A 16,105-nucleotide genomic window follows, 5' to 3' on the forward strand; every position below is an offset into this window, starting at 1 on the left:
GAACTTCCCAGTACCCATCGCCAGATCCCATGCCCGCGCCTACCGGCAGGAGTGGCCATTCCCAATCTAACCCCCACCTCTCCCAGGAGGTGGTGGCCCCTGCCCTGGCATAAGCAGAGCTGCCTCTGCTTCCTGCTGGCGGTGCCCTCTGCACAGCTCGCCCATAGCCCCTCATAGCTCCTCAGGCAGAGAGGACAGCAGAGGCAGAGGATCTGGGGCATGAGGGGTTAGGTTTGCAGAACCGGAAGCAGTCTGTGTGTCTGGAACTCTGGAAGTGAGGGGAAACACCTGGTGTGTGGGGCTGGTGAAGCTTGAGAGGCCACAGGTAGGACTCAGGCCTTTGTCCCAACATCAGTGGGAGGCAGGTGTTTATAGGGTTTTAGGCAGGGATCAGTGGTCAGTTCTGCTCTACATAACCCTTCTGTGGCAGCAGGGAGACCCAGGAAGGGATGTTGCAGTTGCCCCGGTGGGAGAGAGCAGTCCAGGCCCAGAGAGCTCAGAGCCCCTCCTCTGGGAATCTCCGTCTGACCTCCCAACTCCACCCAGGACTTATTGTGGGGGTAGAGCAGGTCACCATGAGTTGTGATTGAAGGATCAAAGGAATTCCCAGACTAGCTCACAGCAAACTTGGGGCACCCAGGCAAAGAGGAACCAGTTACTAAGCTGTGCGCCCCTAGATTCTGGCCCAGAATCAGAATGTTGGTCTATCTGCTAAATGGATGAATGAGAGACACCTGGGTGGCTCAGCAGTTGGGCGGTCTGCCTTCAGCTCAGGACATGATCCCAGGGTTCTGGGATCGAGTCCCACATTGGGCTCCTGCGTGGAGCCTGCTTCTCCCCCCTCTGCCTGTGTCTCTGCCTCACTCGGTGTCTCTCATGAATAAATAAATGAAATCTTTAAAAAAAAAAGGGGGGGGATGGATGGATGGATGATGGATTGGAGGATGGATAGATGTATGGATAGGGGATGGGGGGATAGATGGCTGGTAGATGGGTGAGGGGGTGGCTGGCTAGATAATGGGGAGATGGAGGGATGAATCACATCCACAATGAACTGCAGGATCCGTCTGCTCCCGAGCACTCTCTGCTTCTGCATCATCACAAGATCTTCAAGGGCCTGATAGGAGCTACTGAGCCATGACCCCTGACTTTCCTTATGACCCTGCTGGACTCTGGAATGCACTCAACCCTTCTTGACTTCTCAGAGCCCCTTCACACCAGAGTCAATTCTTGGTTTTTCCTTCCCAAGCCATCATACATTTGGCTCCCCAACGTGCTACCCCAGCCAACCCCGTCTTTCACCAGCCTCAGTGGAGAGGCCCAGAGAGTTACTGTCGCAGCACCCAGCCCCCGCTTGGAGCCACCTGCCTATTCCCTGGAGCAGGGGTTCACAGAAGCATGCAGAGCCTGGTGGCAGTGTCCCCCTGGGCTTTATTGTCACAGCCCTCCCTCGGATGCCAGGAGAGCTTGGCCGGCCGTTTCCACAGGAGCTGACATGTCTACTCAGAACAGGTCTGGGATGATGTAGTCCCTGTGGACACCATCAATCAGCCCTTGCCCATTGTTGTGGACAAACCAGCAGGCGACCTTAGTGCCAATGTTGACGTCCTTTCTGTAGTCTTTCTGGGAGCCCCTGGGGACAAGGAAAGAGACGCCGTGATACACAAGTGTGGACAAGACGGTTGCTATGCTCATGGACTTAAGGCTGGAAAAGGGTGTGAAGTTGCCAATTCTAAGCATCCAGAACTCTTTGGACAAGAGATCAGATGATTAACTCCTTCTAAAGGGCCAAGTTTGGTGTTTTCCTGATTAAAAGAGTCATAGAGGGGGGCCAGGACCCCAGAGGGAAATGAGGTAGGTGCCCCACAGGAGACAAGAGCCTGCCGGGCTGATGTGTGTGGGTCCTCCTGCCTTGTTCCTGGTCAGGGTGAGGATGTCAGAGGAATCCCCTCACCTGGTAACCGTCAGCCGATGGTTCTTCACCACCATCGTGGCATCTGGCTTTGTGGGGTCAGAGCCTGGGTGGATGTCAGACACTTTAAAGTCAAAGGGTTGGAAGAATTGTCCTGGGAACAAGAACATTCATGCTGTCAGCCCCTGCACGCTGGAAGCCCTTGCCACCGCCAGAGGTAGCACGGCCATGGGCCTTCTGTGGTTGATGCAGAGGCTGACTGGGTGCTGTGTGCTGGGTCCCGAGTGACTAGGATGATCTTCCCTGTGGGTTTTCCCCTCTGCCATGTGTCCTGAGCAATCTGAAGCTTGAACATTCAACCCATACCCAGCAGCCCATGGGTCTGTGCTGACATCCGGTGACTGTCCACCACGTAGAAGCCCAGAAAGTCCTGGTGGACAGGGTGCTTCTTCCACACTTGGTGCAGGACAACCATGAAAGTAACCCCATCTCCAAAGGAGATCACCATGTTCTTTTTCCTGTTGATTGTCACAGACAGCCTAGGAGGGAAGAGGAGGTCAGCAGGTAGGACCCAGTGGTGGCCATGATACCGGGCATCTTGGGAGGGCCTCCTCCGTACACGGCACCTAGGCACACATAGATTCTGGAAACTCTCTCAGAGGTGTTGGAGAGAAGATGCCTCGTGCGTGTTCACTATACACTCTACTGAGTGGATCCTTGTTCTCCCGTAAGCAGAAACAGGGCTGTCCTGGGAGTCTGGAGACCTGATAGATCCTCAGCTCAGCCACTGGCTTCCTGTGTGACCTAGGGTACGTTCCACCCCTCTCAGCTCTTCCTTGGGAGTAACAACCCTGCCCTGACCTAGTAGGTAGACTCTGGGCGATTTGAGGACATAGGAGAAGCTGAGCAGTTTGAGAAGGTTCAGTGAACAGGCTCAGCCAGAGAAGGTAAAAATGGGGATTAGTGTGTCATCAGACTGCAGATCCAGCTAATGCTTATGTCTGCACAGCCCTTCCCTCAAGACCAGCCCTGTAGCTGTCCAGGTAGCATTTCTGGCTGGGGCCTCGAGGTCACCCTTCCCTGGGCAGGAGCTGAACTCTGAGGCCACTAGTCTCTCCCATGACCCCCATGGATCTTCTGTCCTAGGATATGTCCACCTCCCTCAAAGGCTCCTTCGGCCAGAAGTGCTCCTCAGAGACCCAGTAGCGGGGCTTTACCCATCCTGCGTGATTGTGACCGTATCCAGCCAGGTGAAGGTGCTCTGTGCAGCTCCATTCCACAGGGCGATCTTCTCCGGTGTCACCTCCATCCGGAAGTCCATGTGAGCATTGGCAATGCCCAGTTTGCCAAAGTAAGTCTTTCTGGTCTTGGAGTTAGAGTCGCCTCCCTTCTCACCAATGATCTGCCCATTAACTGTGAGGCCTGCCAGAGGGATGGGGCAGTGAGAGGCCAGTGAGGCCTTCTTCTTTTTTTTTTTTTTTTTTTTTAAAGATTTCATTTATTTATTCATGAGAGACACACACACAGAGAGGCAGAGACATAGGCAGAGGGAGAAGCAGGCTCCATGCAGGGAGCCCAATGTGGGACTCGATCCCGGGACTCCAGGATCACACCCTGGGCCGAAGGTGGTGCTAAATCACTGAGCCACCCAGGGATCCCCAGCCACCCAGGGATCCCCCGTGAGGCCTTCTGAGTCCAGGCTGGTCTTTAGGATGTGCCTTCTCTTCCACCCAGCCTGGCTGAGGGGCAGCAGGGTAGGGACCCCAAGTGAGACCAGGACTTCAGAGCCAACCCTCTCTGGTCCTAGACTCTCCTGAGTCACACTGGTGGTGAAGGGACCATGCTGCAGACCTGCCCCCTGTCTGGACCAGGCAGTGGTGTTCAAAGAAAGCTTTCCCAGACATAGGCTGCTCCTGGGCCACCCTCAGCCCTAACCACCTCTCTAACACCACTGGGTCCTGGGTCGGTGGTGAGCCTGTGGCTCTAAACAGCCCCCTTGGGGTATAAGCTACACAGAAAGGTGGTACAGTTGGGCAGAGTGAGGACCTGGTCCCAGCCCTGCCCCCAGGCCCAGCCCCAGCTCCCACCTGTGATGGGGTCCTGAATGAGGCGCAGCACCGTGCCTGGGTCTTCATCGATGTTGAAGCAGATGGCATCATCTTTCTGCGGAACTTGGATGATGAAGTGGGGGTCCCCATCCACTGAAGGCACATCACAGAAAGGGCTGGCTCATAGTTCCAGGGGGGCCTCCCCTCACCTCTTGGCCCCTGCGGGTAGACTCCCAATGGTAGGAGGCGCTGGGCTTTGGGGCCTGGGTCTCACCCCAGAAGGAGCGGGGACACTCACCATAGTAATAGGGGTTTTGAGGAGGCTGGTAGCTGGCTGTGGAAGCAAAGAGAGAGGCTGAACTTAACAAACAGGCCTGCGGAGGCGCCAGGACCCAGAGCCAGAGTTTGGTTCATCCCCTTCCCTTTCCTGCTTCCCCGGAGCTCCCAACCCCCCCACCCCATTTCCTCAGGACTCCAGCCATCTGTCTGTTCCAGAGAGCTGACTCAGGAAAGACACCAGAAGAAAGCGTGGCCCAGGGTCACTCTCTGGGCAGTGCCCTCGGGGTACGGGGCTGTGGCCACCACGCATACTCACTCAGGTAAGCCATGGAGCGTGCAGCTGCAAAAAGAAGCCAAAGGGCAGGCATGAGCAGGTCTAAGGGTTCCCTCTTCCCCAACCCTATGCCTTCTGCCTGTCTTGAGACTACCAGTCTCCAGTGTGGCCCAACCCAACAGGTGGAGGCTCAGGATGTGACTCTTAATTCAAGCTTTAGAAATGGGAGGTGCCCAGGGAACTCCTTTCTAGGACTGGTGGTAATACGGATGTAACTTTTTTTTTTTTTTAAGATTTTACTTATTTATTCGTGAGAGACACAGAGAGAGAAGCAAAAGACACAGGCAAAGGGAGAAGCAGGCTCCCCACGGGAAGCCTGATGTGGAACTGCATCTCAGGACCCCGGGATCACGCCCTGAGCCAAAGGCAGATGCTCAACCACAGAGGCACCCAGGTGCCCCAAGAGAGATATAAATTTTATGCCAGGGACATGGCATTGTGATGTGGCTAAAATGCACACCATGAGATCATCTGCTTCTCTGTCATGAATCATGTTCACAACAGACCATCCCATGCCCCTAAACTCCCTCTCCCTAGAAGCTTACAGCCATCTGTTTTCCTTGATAGTAATACCCCCCGCCCCACAGATACATAGTCATGCCCACATGTATGCACACCAGTGACTGCATCTGACAGACCCGTGTTAAGGGGAAAGCAGTGAGCCCGGCCAGATGTGCTGCTCAGATGGAACCATCTGTTGATGGAGGCAGGAGCAGGCAGGTAGGGGGTGGGAGGTCCTGCCTGGTGAGTGGGGTGCTTACTGGGGCGAGGATGCGATTGGATCATGAGAGAGGCCCAGAGTTCTGTGAATCCCAGTGAGGGCACATGAGCCAGGCTGCCTGGGCTGAAGTCCCAGCTTGGCCACCTGCTCACTAAGTCCTCCAATGAATAGACTTAGCCTCTCTGTGCCTCAGTTTCCTCATTATAAAATGAGAACCACGAGAGGACTCCTTTAGAGGATTGCTGTGGAATTAATGTAGCATCATTTCCTGACATGAGAATTTGCTAAGTTTTGTAGGTCATCATGCTTTGCTACTGATTGTCCCTCCTTAGTTGGAGGAAGCCACCTCCAAACAACCGACGAGGGCCTGATGAGGCTCGGAGAAGGCAGAGCCCAGACCATGGTGGCTCATGAGTTGGCAGCAGAGCTGTGACCTGAGTGCAGGTATCCTAAGGGCCCTTCTCTGGGCTGGGCACTTGGAAAAGCCTCATTGGTTCTCTCTTGTCCCCCTCCTGGGACACCCGCCCAACTGCCGGCTGAAGCTCACCTTCCGTGTCCACAGGCCCTGTGAGGGAGGAGGAAGAGAAATGTGTCAGCAGCAACCAACTGCCGGTGTCAGCACCAATGTCATCAACTTGCTGCCTGTCCACGAAGCCCCAAGCTGTGGGCCCCCTAACACACTGCTCCTCCCCACCAGAGCCAGGGGCTCCTAGAGACCCGGAGCCTGGCCTGGGCCAGCTCTTTGCCTCCTGTGCTTCTCCATGTCAATCCCCCAATCCCCACATCAGGTACAGGGACACTTAGGAGTCCCCTCTCGGGGTCAGGTTGGGCCTGGTCAAGCTCCAGCTCTGGAGGTCTGCTCCTCTCACAATCCCTAGGCACATGCTCTGGGCCTAACTTTCAAGCTGGAAGTGCTTTCCTAACTGAACACTTCCATGCTGTAGCCAAAGTCCCTTTCTGTGAAATGACCCTGGGCAAGGTGTCCCTTGATTCCTATCCCTTGAGAGATTCAGAGGCTCCTCTTCACCCCCTATCCATTGTCCATGCTGGTGGCCTCACTCCCTCCATAACATCCTCCCCAACTCTTGGCCAGATTTCCTTCTATGCCCCCTGGACCTGCCCATCTTCAGTAAGTCTGGGTCTTGTCAGCCTGGCCCGTTCTTCTTCTGGGCACCCAAGGCCTGGGGGCTGGACGGCCTTCGAGTTCTGGCCTCCATGCCCACCTTCCTGCCAGGCCCACCTTCTCCAGGCTTGTCAGCAATGGCTGTCTGGTCCTCATTGTCCTCGGGCTTGGTCACCACCATGGAGGTCAGTGGAGTCACAAAGTGGTACTTGAGGGACAGGTCCAGAGCCTGGGCTGTGAGTTTCTCCTTCTCCTCACCATGGGCATTCTTTCTGTTGGGGAGGGCAGGGGTGTCAGCTCCAGTGCTCTGACTCCCAGCACTAGGCCAAGAGCCCCAGAAGTAGCCTGGGACTGCCTTTTCCCTGGGGTAGAACCCTCTAGTGCTCAGAAAAGACTGGTTCACCAGTTCCCTGGGACAGATGGACGGGCTGCATCGGAATCTGGGCCTCAGCTATAAGGGACTTGAAATGGCATCACAGCAATCCCTCACGATCGCGTCCATGTCCTGAGCACTCAGAACCTGCCAGCCCCTGCTCCAGAGGCTTTATAGGCTTATCCCACCTAAAGGAAGGCTGGCGCAATGCTCTCAAATGGGCCTGCCTTCCGGGGGCTGAGGGCCTAGGTCTCCAGCCATCGGTTATAATCAGCCTCACCATCATTATGGGCCCATGCTGGGTATGGGGTAAGGGCTGCTGAGACCTTCCCCTGCCCTTGACGTGCTCCTAGGCTGCTGCTTGAGCCCCAGATGTCAGACTGGGCTCTGCCCCTGGAAAAACACATGCTGGGGGCTGGGCCAAGAAGAGGAGAAGGCAGCAAGGAGTGTACATGGAGGGGCACATTCCGGGGTGTGGCTCCCCCACAGCATAGCCAGCTCAGGGGCAAAAGTACAGGCAGGTGGTGGGGCAGTGTCCGGGGCCCAGCTGTGGGGGCTGGCTATGGGAGGGGTCACCAGGATCACCGTTTCTCCAGCAGCTGCTCAATGGTGAGGTAGGCCCAGAGCCGCTCGATGTAGTTCCCAAAAATGTAGTCCTGCTCCTTCAGAGCCTTTTCCATTTCCTTCATGTCTACCTCCTCTGTGAAGGTCAGATCATTGGTGGCCTGAGGTGAGGGTGAGAGGAGGCCAGAGGTTGGAGCGCTGGAGGCCTAGACAAGGCGGGCCCAATTTGAGGGCTACCACCGCTGGACCATCAGCCGGGAGGCCAGAGCCCCATTGGCACCGGTCCCCCGTCCACAGCACACATCCTGGCCCTGGCCCAGCTCACCCCGTGGCCTTTTACATCCGCCTTGAAGTTGTTCATGTCCTCGTCCAGCAGGCGCCCAGCTACCACGATCTCAGAGCCATCATAGAAGTGCTGGTAAGCGTTCTGGGTGAGGTCCTGGATGGCGTTCTCAGGGTACTCCACCTCCACACCAGTCAGCAGTGGGTTGGCCACCTCCTCATAGAAGCCCTGGAGCCCAGAAGGGGGACCTGGTCATCTCAGGTCCTCAGGCAGACATGGAGAGGATGGAGTGGGCAGGTGCCCACTGGTGCCTCCCCAGGTGTTGAGTCCCCCAGGCTGGGCCAGTCCTGGCTCTCAATCTCCACTTCCTTGTGGTCCTGACTGTGCCCTTCAGTTTGTGGGAGCCTTCCCTGCTTGCACCCCCTACCAGCTAGAGCCTGGGAAGAAGAGGAAGGTAAGCACAGAGTTCTTGGCACACAGAACGTGCTTGAGAAATGTTTGTTGGAATGAAACTAAGAAAGAGAAGAGGAAAGGAGGAGGGGCAGAGCAGAGGATGTGACATGGGGCGCGGGCCCCAGGAGAGGAGGAAAGACCTGCGGGCTCCATTGCAGAGGTGCAGGCACTGTCACCTGCGCGGGAGGGGATGCGGTTGCCAGGCCTAGCAAATGAAAACACAGGACGTGCAGCTGAATTTGAAGATTGGGTAAACAACAAATCCCGTTTTAGTATAAGTATGTCTGTTATGGGATGAATTGCATACCCCCAAAGTACATACGTTCAAATCCTTTGCCCCAGTATCTCAAGACGTGACCTCTTTTGGGTTTAGGGTGGTTACAGGGGTGATTCAGTTAAAATGAGGACTTTGGAGTGGGTTCCAATCAATGTAACCTGTGTCCTTCTGAAAAGGGAGCAATTTAGACCCAGGGACAGATACGCACGCAGGCCAGGCGATGTGAAGAGACAAGGAGAAGGTGACCATCCACAAGCCAAGGAGAGACACCCGGAACAGACCCTGCCTTCATAGCCCTCGGAGCAAAGCAACCTTGCTGACACCTGGATCTCGGGCTTCTAGGCTCAACTGTGAGGCAATATATTTCTGTTGTGGGTGCCCCCCAGCATCTGGTACTTTGTTATAGCCGCAGAGCAAGCGAACACAGCGTGCCAGGCAACACGGAGAGCATGCTTACACTAAAGAACTCTTCATGGTCTTTCAGAAACTCATATTTGACCAGATGTCCTGTATTTGATCTGGCACTCCTGGGGAGGAAGCAGGTGTGCTCTGTGTAGCCCGAGGACAAAATCAAGCACCACTGATGGATAAGAGGGAGCTAGGGGTCGATGTGAGCCCAAGAGGAGGCTCCTTCTAACAGGTGAAACTGTCACTCAATGGAACAGCTGCCTGAGGAAGTAACGAGAGCCCCATTCCTGCAGGTGTGCAAGGCCAGGCATACCTGCAACTGCAGGTTGGCATCGGAATCCTCATAAATGCGCCGGGCCAGCCCGTGGTTCTCCAGAGCCATGCTCTCCAGGAAGTTATAATTCAGATTATTGCCAAAGCCCAGGTTATACAAGGGGAACTTGCCCCCAATGGCGTTGCGTACATTCTCTTGGATTTTTTCGGGTCTGCTCTCCCCTGCAGGAGAAAGGTGCATTTACACTCCAGCCCCGCCCAGCAACCAGCTGGAGCAGCTCTGTCTAGAGATACCTGACTCCTGCACATGCCAGGTGGGGGAGTCACAGCCACGAGCCCTTGATGGGGCAGGGGCTTAGTCCTCAGCAGGGGGAGGGAGGGCCCTCCCTTGCAGGGCTCACAGGGCACGGGGGCCCCTGCGGAGAGAGCCACCCCGACCCCTCAGCACACCGGCTCCAGAGCGCGGGAGGCGAGAGGCAGCCCGGCACCCTGGCTCTGGTTCCGAGCCACGCCGCCTGCCTCACCAACGTTGGCGTCCCCGTCCGTCAGCATGATGATGATGGAGGTGCTCCTCTCCGGGACTCTGTGCTCCTCCCGGGCCCTGTTCAGCATGCTGATGCCCCTGAGCAGCCCGTCGTTGATGTTGGTCACTGGCACACACACAACAGACAGCGCTGTGAGAGGGTGTCCTCAGGGTGCAGGGGTGGGGGAGGTGGGGACAGCAGGCCCTGCTCTGGGCCCAAGGACCCTGCTGGCCGACGTGCGGCAGTGCTCAGTAGACACCAACCGAGCAAGTCAGCGAAGGATGGGTGAATGACTTACTCTTTCAATGGGGACAAAAGGACCAGCCTCCTGGGGCTGCCAGAAGATGGCTGCAAAAGCAGTTTGGAAAACTGCCAGATGGACAGCCAGGCCCGCTCACTGGGAGGAGAGGGGAGCAGTATTGATGGCATTTGTCATTGTCCCTAAGAAACAGCCCAGGATAAGGCCCCTCTGCAGTGTTCGCCTGCTGGGACTGGCGGGGCACCGGCATCATGGGTGAGAGAAAGGAAGAGTGGGTTCCCTAAGCCCACAAAGAAGACACCCCAATATTAAGCCTGAGAGCCCCCTCATCCCACCGTGACCCCCAACTAGGGTCTGCAGAGCTTGGACCAGCAGCGTCTCTGCCCCAAGGCACGAAGAAGGCAGGCTGCTCAGGCCAAGAGGAGCAGTCAGATGAGTCTGCTCTTCCCTCTCTCTCCTTACATCCTCGATCATGAATATTCTTCACGAATATCCTGGCCTCCTCGATGTTCTCAGGAGTGGCTTGAACTAAGTCGTCTTTCCAGGTGATCACATCCCCACTGAACAGGATGAAATTCAAGTAGTCCTCCCCTTTCATATCACCCAGGATCTTGAGGAGGGCGTCCTTTGTCTGGGAAAGAGACAGAGCAGCAGACAAGAGGCTGGGAGGGAGCCGCAGACAGCCAGCTCTCTGGCGCAGGGGCCTGGGCTCTCTGCAACAAAGTGGGCAGAGGCTCTCTGCCCTTTCTTTTATCTTGTCCGCCTTCTTCCTCTTCCACTGGAAATGTCAGCTCTGTCCACTTACAAATAAACCTGTCTCCCTCCCTACCTCACCCCCACTTGCAGTGAGGACAGTACCTGTTCCATTTTCCGACCGTGCATGGAGCCGCTGACATCAATCACAAAGACCACATTCTTAGGTACCACTGGAAGGCCTTGAGGTGCGAAGAAGTGCACAAAGTAGCCGTTGACTATCTGGGAAGGGGAGAGAGAGACTGGAGGCAACGTGCCTTTGGCAACTCTTGCAAACAGAAGCCAGGCTTTTATTAGCTCCAGAAAAAAGCTGTTCTTTCCCACCCACCATAGGATGACACATGAAGGCTCTGGACTCTCTGTCATCCCCAAGCCATGCAGGAAACCCGGCCTTGAGCTGAGGACTAGGAGTCCGGGCACTAGATGCAGCTGCAGCCCCTCCTCTACCAGTCCTCACCACATCCGGGTGCTGGAGAATCAGCCGGCCCAGCAGAGCCACTTGGTAGGTACCTGTACATTGGCTGGAGACTCTCTGTTCACATCATAGGTGATGATAAAATCCCCGTTGAGGAGGGAGTCTGTACAGGTTGGGCACGAGCGCTGTTGGTCCAAGCTGGGTTTGAAGGACACGCGGCCCTGGGGGAGGTGATGAGGGAGGGCCTCGCTCAGCGTGGCCAGGGCGGTCTACCGTGCTGCGCCCTGGGGGTGAGGCAAAGCCCCACAGCGGGAGACCGGGGGCGCCTGGGCAGTCCGGCTGCTGCCTGGCATGCTCTGGCCTTCCTGAGCACCTCTCCCCCTCAGAGGAGACCAGGGGCTCCTTGGCAGCCAGGGCCCTTGTCCGACTCAGCCTCTGTCTCTCCTCGTTCCCTGGGCCCTCAGGCTCTTTAGTGCAGCCCACTTTGGGGCTCAGCACAAAGAAACCACTCAGGGAGGGGTTCTGCACCCTGAAGGGACTTTGACGTTTGCACGGACAGCCCCAGTGGTGATGACATTGTGAGCAAAGCGGGAGGTCACCTTGCAGCTGATCTTGGTGCTGTAGACCTTGATGCCGATAATTTGTGTGATGGGACCTGGTGATGGGTGCCAAGAGGACAGGGGGTAGGTGGAGGGGAATAGAGGGGGGCAGGGAAAGGGCAGGGTGTCCAGGGCAAAGGCACTGCCCTGCAGAAGCCACCAACCCTCTGAGAAGATGCTCCTCAGGCTTTGACTTGGAAATCCTGAATGACTAAGATTTACTATTCAAGTAACATGTATTCACTCACTACCCATGACAAACAAGGTGCCCGGAACAGCTGGGAACCAGAGCCAGCCAGCATCACCAAGAGATTCCCTTTCATCCGTCTCCCCTCAATGTGGAGTCGGCAGATCTAAATGACTCCCTCTGGCCTCAGTGTCCTTATCTGTAAAATGGACAATAATCTGCCTTGCTCACTTCCCAAGGTAGAACGAGACCAGGCCTTATAAATGGTTCTCCTGTCCCCACCTGCACCCCTGGTCACTGGGACCCCAGTCCCTCTGGCAGATCATTGACAGCGAGCAGCTCTGGCCTCCAGCACCCTTATTCCTGAGCTGGGGGCCCAAGAGAATGGATGGCTGTGGACATTTCCTCCTTCCCTTCTCATACATGTACTCTGGCCTCAGCCAAGCCTCAGTGTTCACACTTGTCCTATTAGTGTCGGGGTTCCTGCCCCCCACCTCGGGTCTGAGAACACCACCTTTTTCCCTGAGAAGGACTTGGTGAGGGCGCTGCCCAAGAGGTCATTGGTGATGAACGAGGCCTCGGCGTCCAGTGTGCTGATGCCCTGGGGCTCGTAGATGTCTGCCTCTATCTGGAATGGACAAGAGTAAGGAGGGGTCACTCGGTGACAGTGCAGACGCCAGCCTCCAGCATGAGGCCCAGGGAATGGAGAGGGTCAGTGGGGGCGCAGGGACAGCCTCCAGACAACTCCTGATGGCTAAGCCTGGTGTCTCCCAGCAAGAACACAGCCTCAAAGTCTTGTAGACAAGTTGGTGACCCCGAAGCTCTCCCACCACCTGCCGTACAGTCCCCCACATTCCAGCACTAAAGCATTTCCTTTGGCTCTCAGCTCCGATGCTCCTCAGCCATGGTGGGTTCTCAACCTTTCTCTGGGGTCTGCCCCAGGGCCCTTCCTGCAACACCCCTCCCCACCCCCACTCCCTACCACACCCCTGCACTTTCAGCAGCTGCAGGGGTGATTGATTACCTCGAAGTGCTTGACCAGTTGCTTGGGTTGGACTTTAAGGTACATCTCGTACTTTCCCTTGCGCCTCTTCAGCAACTCCTCATAGGTCAGCTCAAAGGTGACCTTGCTGCCCGCAGCCACGTTGACGGAGACTGTGAATTTCTCCAGCTTCCTCCCAGAGGCCCTGGAGGGGATACCACACTGCCCTGCAGACTGTGCGAGCCTGCCCTTCCTGGGCCTTCGGCTCAGATCCAGCCCCTAGGAGAATCCCTCCCCACTCCGAGCCTTGCCTGCCTCCACTCCTAAGTGGGACAGTGCTGTAAGCATTACAGACACATTTTGCTACAACCATGAAATATTCTGAGTGACCATGACAGTGGCTGTCGCCGTCTGCATCCCTGAGAGCCCTTGAGCCCCTGCATTCTTCGCAAGGCCGAGGGGGCACCGCGCTTACTTGACCAGGCCGGCTGTCTTGCCCTGGGACACAGCCTTCTCATACTGCTTCTTGGCGACTTCCTTCTCCTTGACATTCCCGGGGTAGGTCACACCGTCGATGGTCCTGCAAGGAAGGAGAGTAGACTTGGGGGCTGATGCTGAGCCAGACCACTCCCACCCCGCCCCTCTGGCCTGGAGCCAGCAGCCATGGCGACACCCACAAGGTGAAGTTGGTGATGAAGGCCGTCTTAGGCAGCTCCACGTCAAAGGACACCTCCTTGGCGGTGTCTGCGCGGTTGACAGCCCTGGTGGTGACGACATTGTGAGCAAAACGGGAGGTCACCTTGCAGCTGATCTTGGTGCTGTAGACCTCGATGCCATTGCTGACCTGCAGGAGAGGACAGTGCTCGACCAGCCTCTGGGAAAGCAGCCCCTACACCTGGCTGCTCTCCTTCTGGGTGCCCCTTGCAGAGTCCAGGGCCTCTGCCTGGTGAGTGGCCCTTTCAGTTTCCTCGGTCTTCCCATTCAGTTGGCCACCTGGTTCTGGAAGACTCTGGCCTTTCTGAGCGCCTCCTTCCCCATCAGAGACCAGGGGGTATTGGTGCCAAGAGGAGGAGAAGGAAACAAGGAGAGAGAGGGGCCCTGCTCTGCCTCCTTAACTCTGGATGTGTTTCTGTGCAGCTAGCTGTAGCCAGGGGAAGTCTTCTAAAAATCCAGTCTGACTGTCCATTTCCCACTTAAACCCTCTTGTGTTCCCCATCACCCTCTGGACAGTCATCCTCAGGGCTCCAAGGTCTCCAGACAGGTCCTGCCTTTCTGATCAGCTGTGTGCCAGCTGCACCACATCTCTGGCTGGGGAGCACCTGCCCTAGCTCTTCGGCTCACCTCCACTTTGAAAGCAATCACATTCACACACACTCCGGCTCTCCTCCTCTGCTTTGGTAATTGCTTGATTCTGTCCCCAAACTGGCACTTATTTCCTGTGCCAAGGAGAATGTGTGGGGAGGGCCTTCAGGTCCCCAACACCTCCTGCCTGGTGGGGGCAGTGGACTGAGGGAAGGTCTAGGGAGCATCTGCGTGGAGCAGGATATAAAGGTGCTTCACGAGGATGTGTGTCCCCAGCCTGGTGCTCAGGGCCTGCTCCGAGCAAGTGCTAGGTATGTTTGTGAGACGAAGGGCTGGTGGAAGAACGGCCACGGGCTGCATCCAGAGAGGTCTGAGGGCATGTTCTTTCCCAGAGTTGGTGAGTCGCATGGGGGTCGGTCAGGGCAGGGCTGGGAGCTGTGTGCCAACTGGGAGGGCCCTTTCATTATGGCCCACCCCTTCTGCTATTGGGCAAGCAGCTCCATCCTGCACTGCCTCACCCACCCACCCCCATCCCTGGTGAAAGTTCTCACCCCTTCCGGGAGGCTCCGTTTCTGCAAAAACAAAGACAAACACAGGAATCAGGCCAAGGCCAAGGCCACCATAGCCTGGGAGCAGGCTCTGGGCTGAGGCCAGGGTCCAGCAGATCCCCTATACACATACCCCTTGAGGGGCCTCTGGACATAGGACCCACCCAGAGCCACTTCAGATTAGGAAGGACTCCGAGTATATGGGGAAACTGAGGCCCAGATAGGGCAGGTCTCCAGGTGTCCCAGGAGAGTAGGGCTGGGAGAACCAAACTACCTCTGACCCTGCCCCCACACACCCTGACTCCCTCTGCCTTTCCCTGGGCCCCAAACCCCAGAACGCCCCCACCAACGGCTCAGCCTTTCTTGGAGTCGTCTGTCCTTGTCTCAGATGTGGACCTGCACAGCCCCTCAGCGAGGGGAGCTGTTTCTGGTGCATCACCAGTTGACAGGTGGGGAAATGCAGGTCACGGGAGATTTAAGAGCCCGACACCCAACGCTGTCCCCTGCAGCTCACTGCCTAGCCCTCTGCCTCCTCCTCTCCCCACATAGAGGACTGTCCATCCTGTCGCTTCTGCCAATGTGACACATTTAGAGGGTGAAGACGGGGCTACTTACCCCCAGTGGCCGGGAGGGGCTTCTCAGGAAGCCAGAGGCCGCCAAGCCAGAGAGCAGGGCCAAGATGAGGCAGGGCCACCATGCAGATGCCATCGCTGAGCACACAGGTCCGGCCTATGCTCCTTATATGGTGAGCCTGATGTTTTCCAACTGGGGTCAATGACCTGCAGTGTAGGACGGGAAGAGCGGAAGGCGGGGGGCTCCCCTGGGGAAGCTGGGGAGTGGGTGGAATAACAGGTCCTGGATCTGTCTGTACCAAGGGGGCCAATGGGTACTGTCAACAGTGTTGGGACATGGAGGCTCCCGGGGAAAGCAGACGCTGTGTGCTGGCCACTGGGCCCTCAGCTCCCTGGGGGGCGGGGGTGCTCATAGGGTGTGGCGTCCTGCTGAAAGCCACGGGCATCTCAGCACTATTGCCTGTTACCTGCACCACTGACATGGCCTGGGGTCTGGCCTCCTGGATGGAAGCCCTCCAGCCTTCTCCAGGCAGCCAGGGCACATAGCGGGCCTGTCGCCCTGAGGCTCAGATCTCCACAGCTGCACCCCTTGCTCACGACCCTCGTTGGGTCCTCGAGGCCCCAGGGGAACGACAAAGCCCAGGTCCTTCGCTCCAGCCCTCTCTGTGAGCTGGCTCCAGCTTGCTTTTCTGAACTCACTCTTTCCCCCTGGCACACCCCTTTGTCTGCACCTCGTGCCTCTCTTCCTGCCAGACCTGAGTCCAGCCTCCAGAAGCCTTCCTGTTTTGTCCCCTCTCTGACCCAGACAGCCCCGCTCCGGGCTCTCAGTTCCCGAGGGCCTGCTCCATCATTACCTTTCATTGAGACTTGCATGTTTGGGTCTGGCCGTCCATCCAGACTGAGCTCCCAGAGAGCC

The 16,105-nt window shown here is 56.8% G+C and overlaps 1 protein-coding gene across 1 annotated transcript; it reads right to left on the reverse strand.

Annotated features, from left to right (window-relative positions):
• Positions 1 to 1,411: 1,411 nt before the first annotated feature.
• Positions 1,412 to 15,438, reverse strand: LOC112665900 (inter-alpha-trypsin inhibitor heavy chain H3). The gene is made up of 22 exons (XM_025456143.3): positions 15,233 to 15,438; positions 14,621 to 14,641; positions 13,445 to 13,611; positions 13,243 to 13,347; positions 12,810 to 12,972; positions 12,300 to 12,413; positions 11,095 to 11,220; positions 10,690 to 10,806; positions 10,294 to 10,462; positions 9,573 to 9,698; positions 9,089 to 9,270; positions 7,680 to 7,865; positions 7,376 to 7,515; positions 6,535 to 6,689; positions 5,842 to 5,859; positions 4,556 to 4,579; positions 4,259 to 4,294; positions 4,000 to 4,113; positions 3,130 to 3,334; positions 2,279 to 2,451; positions 1,955 to 2,066; positions 1,412 to 1,633 (listed from the first exon to the last, which is right to left on the reverse strand). Exons 1-22 carry the CDS (start codon positions 15,323 to 15,325, stop codon positions 1,504 to 1,506), a joined length of 2,676 nt encoding a protein of 891 aa, XP_025311928.1. The 5' UTR covers positions 15,326 to 15,438; the 3' UTR covers positions 1,412 to 1,503.
• Positions 15,439 to 16,105: the final 667 nt, after the last annotated feature.

Source organism: Canis lupus, chromosome 20, assembly GCF_003254725.2.
Source record: "Canis lupus dingo isolate Sandy chromosome 20, ASM325472v2, whole genome shotgun sequence".
Lineage (NCBI taxonomy): Eukaryota > Metazoa > Chordata > Mammalia > Carnivora > Canidae > Canis > Canis lupus.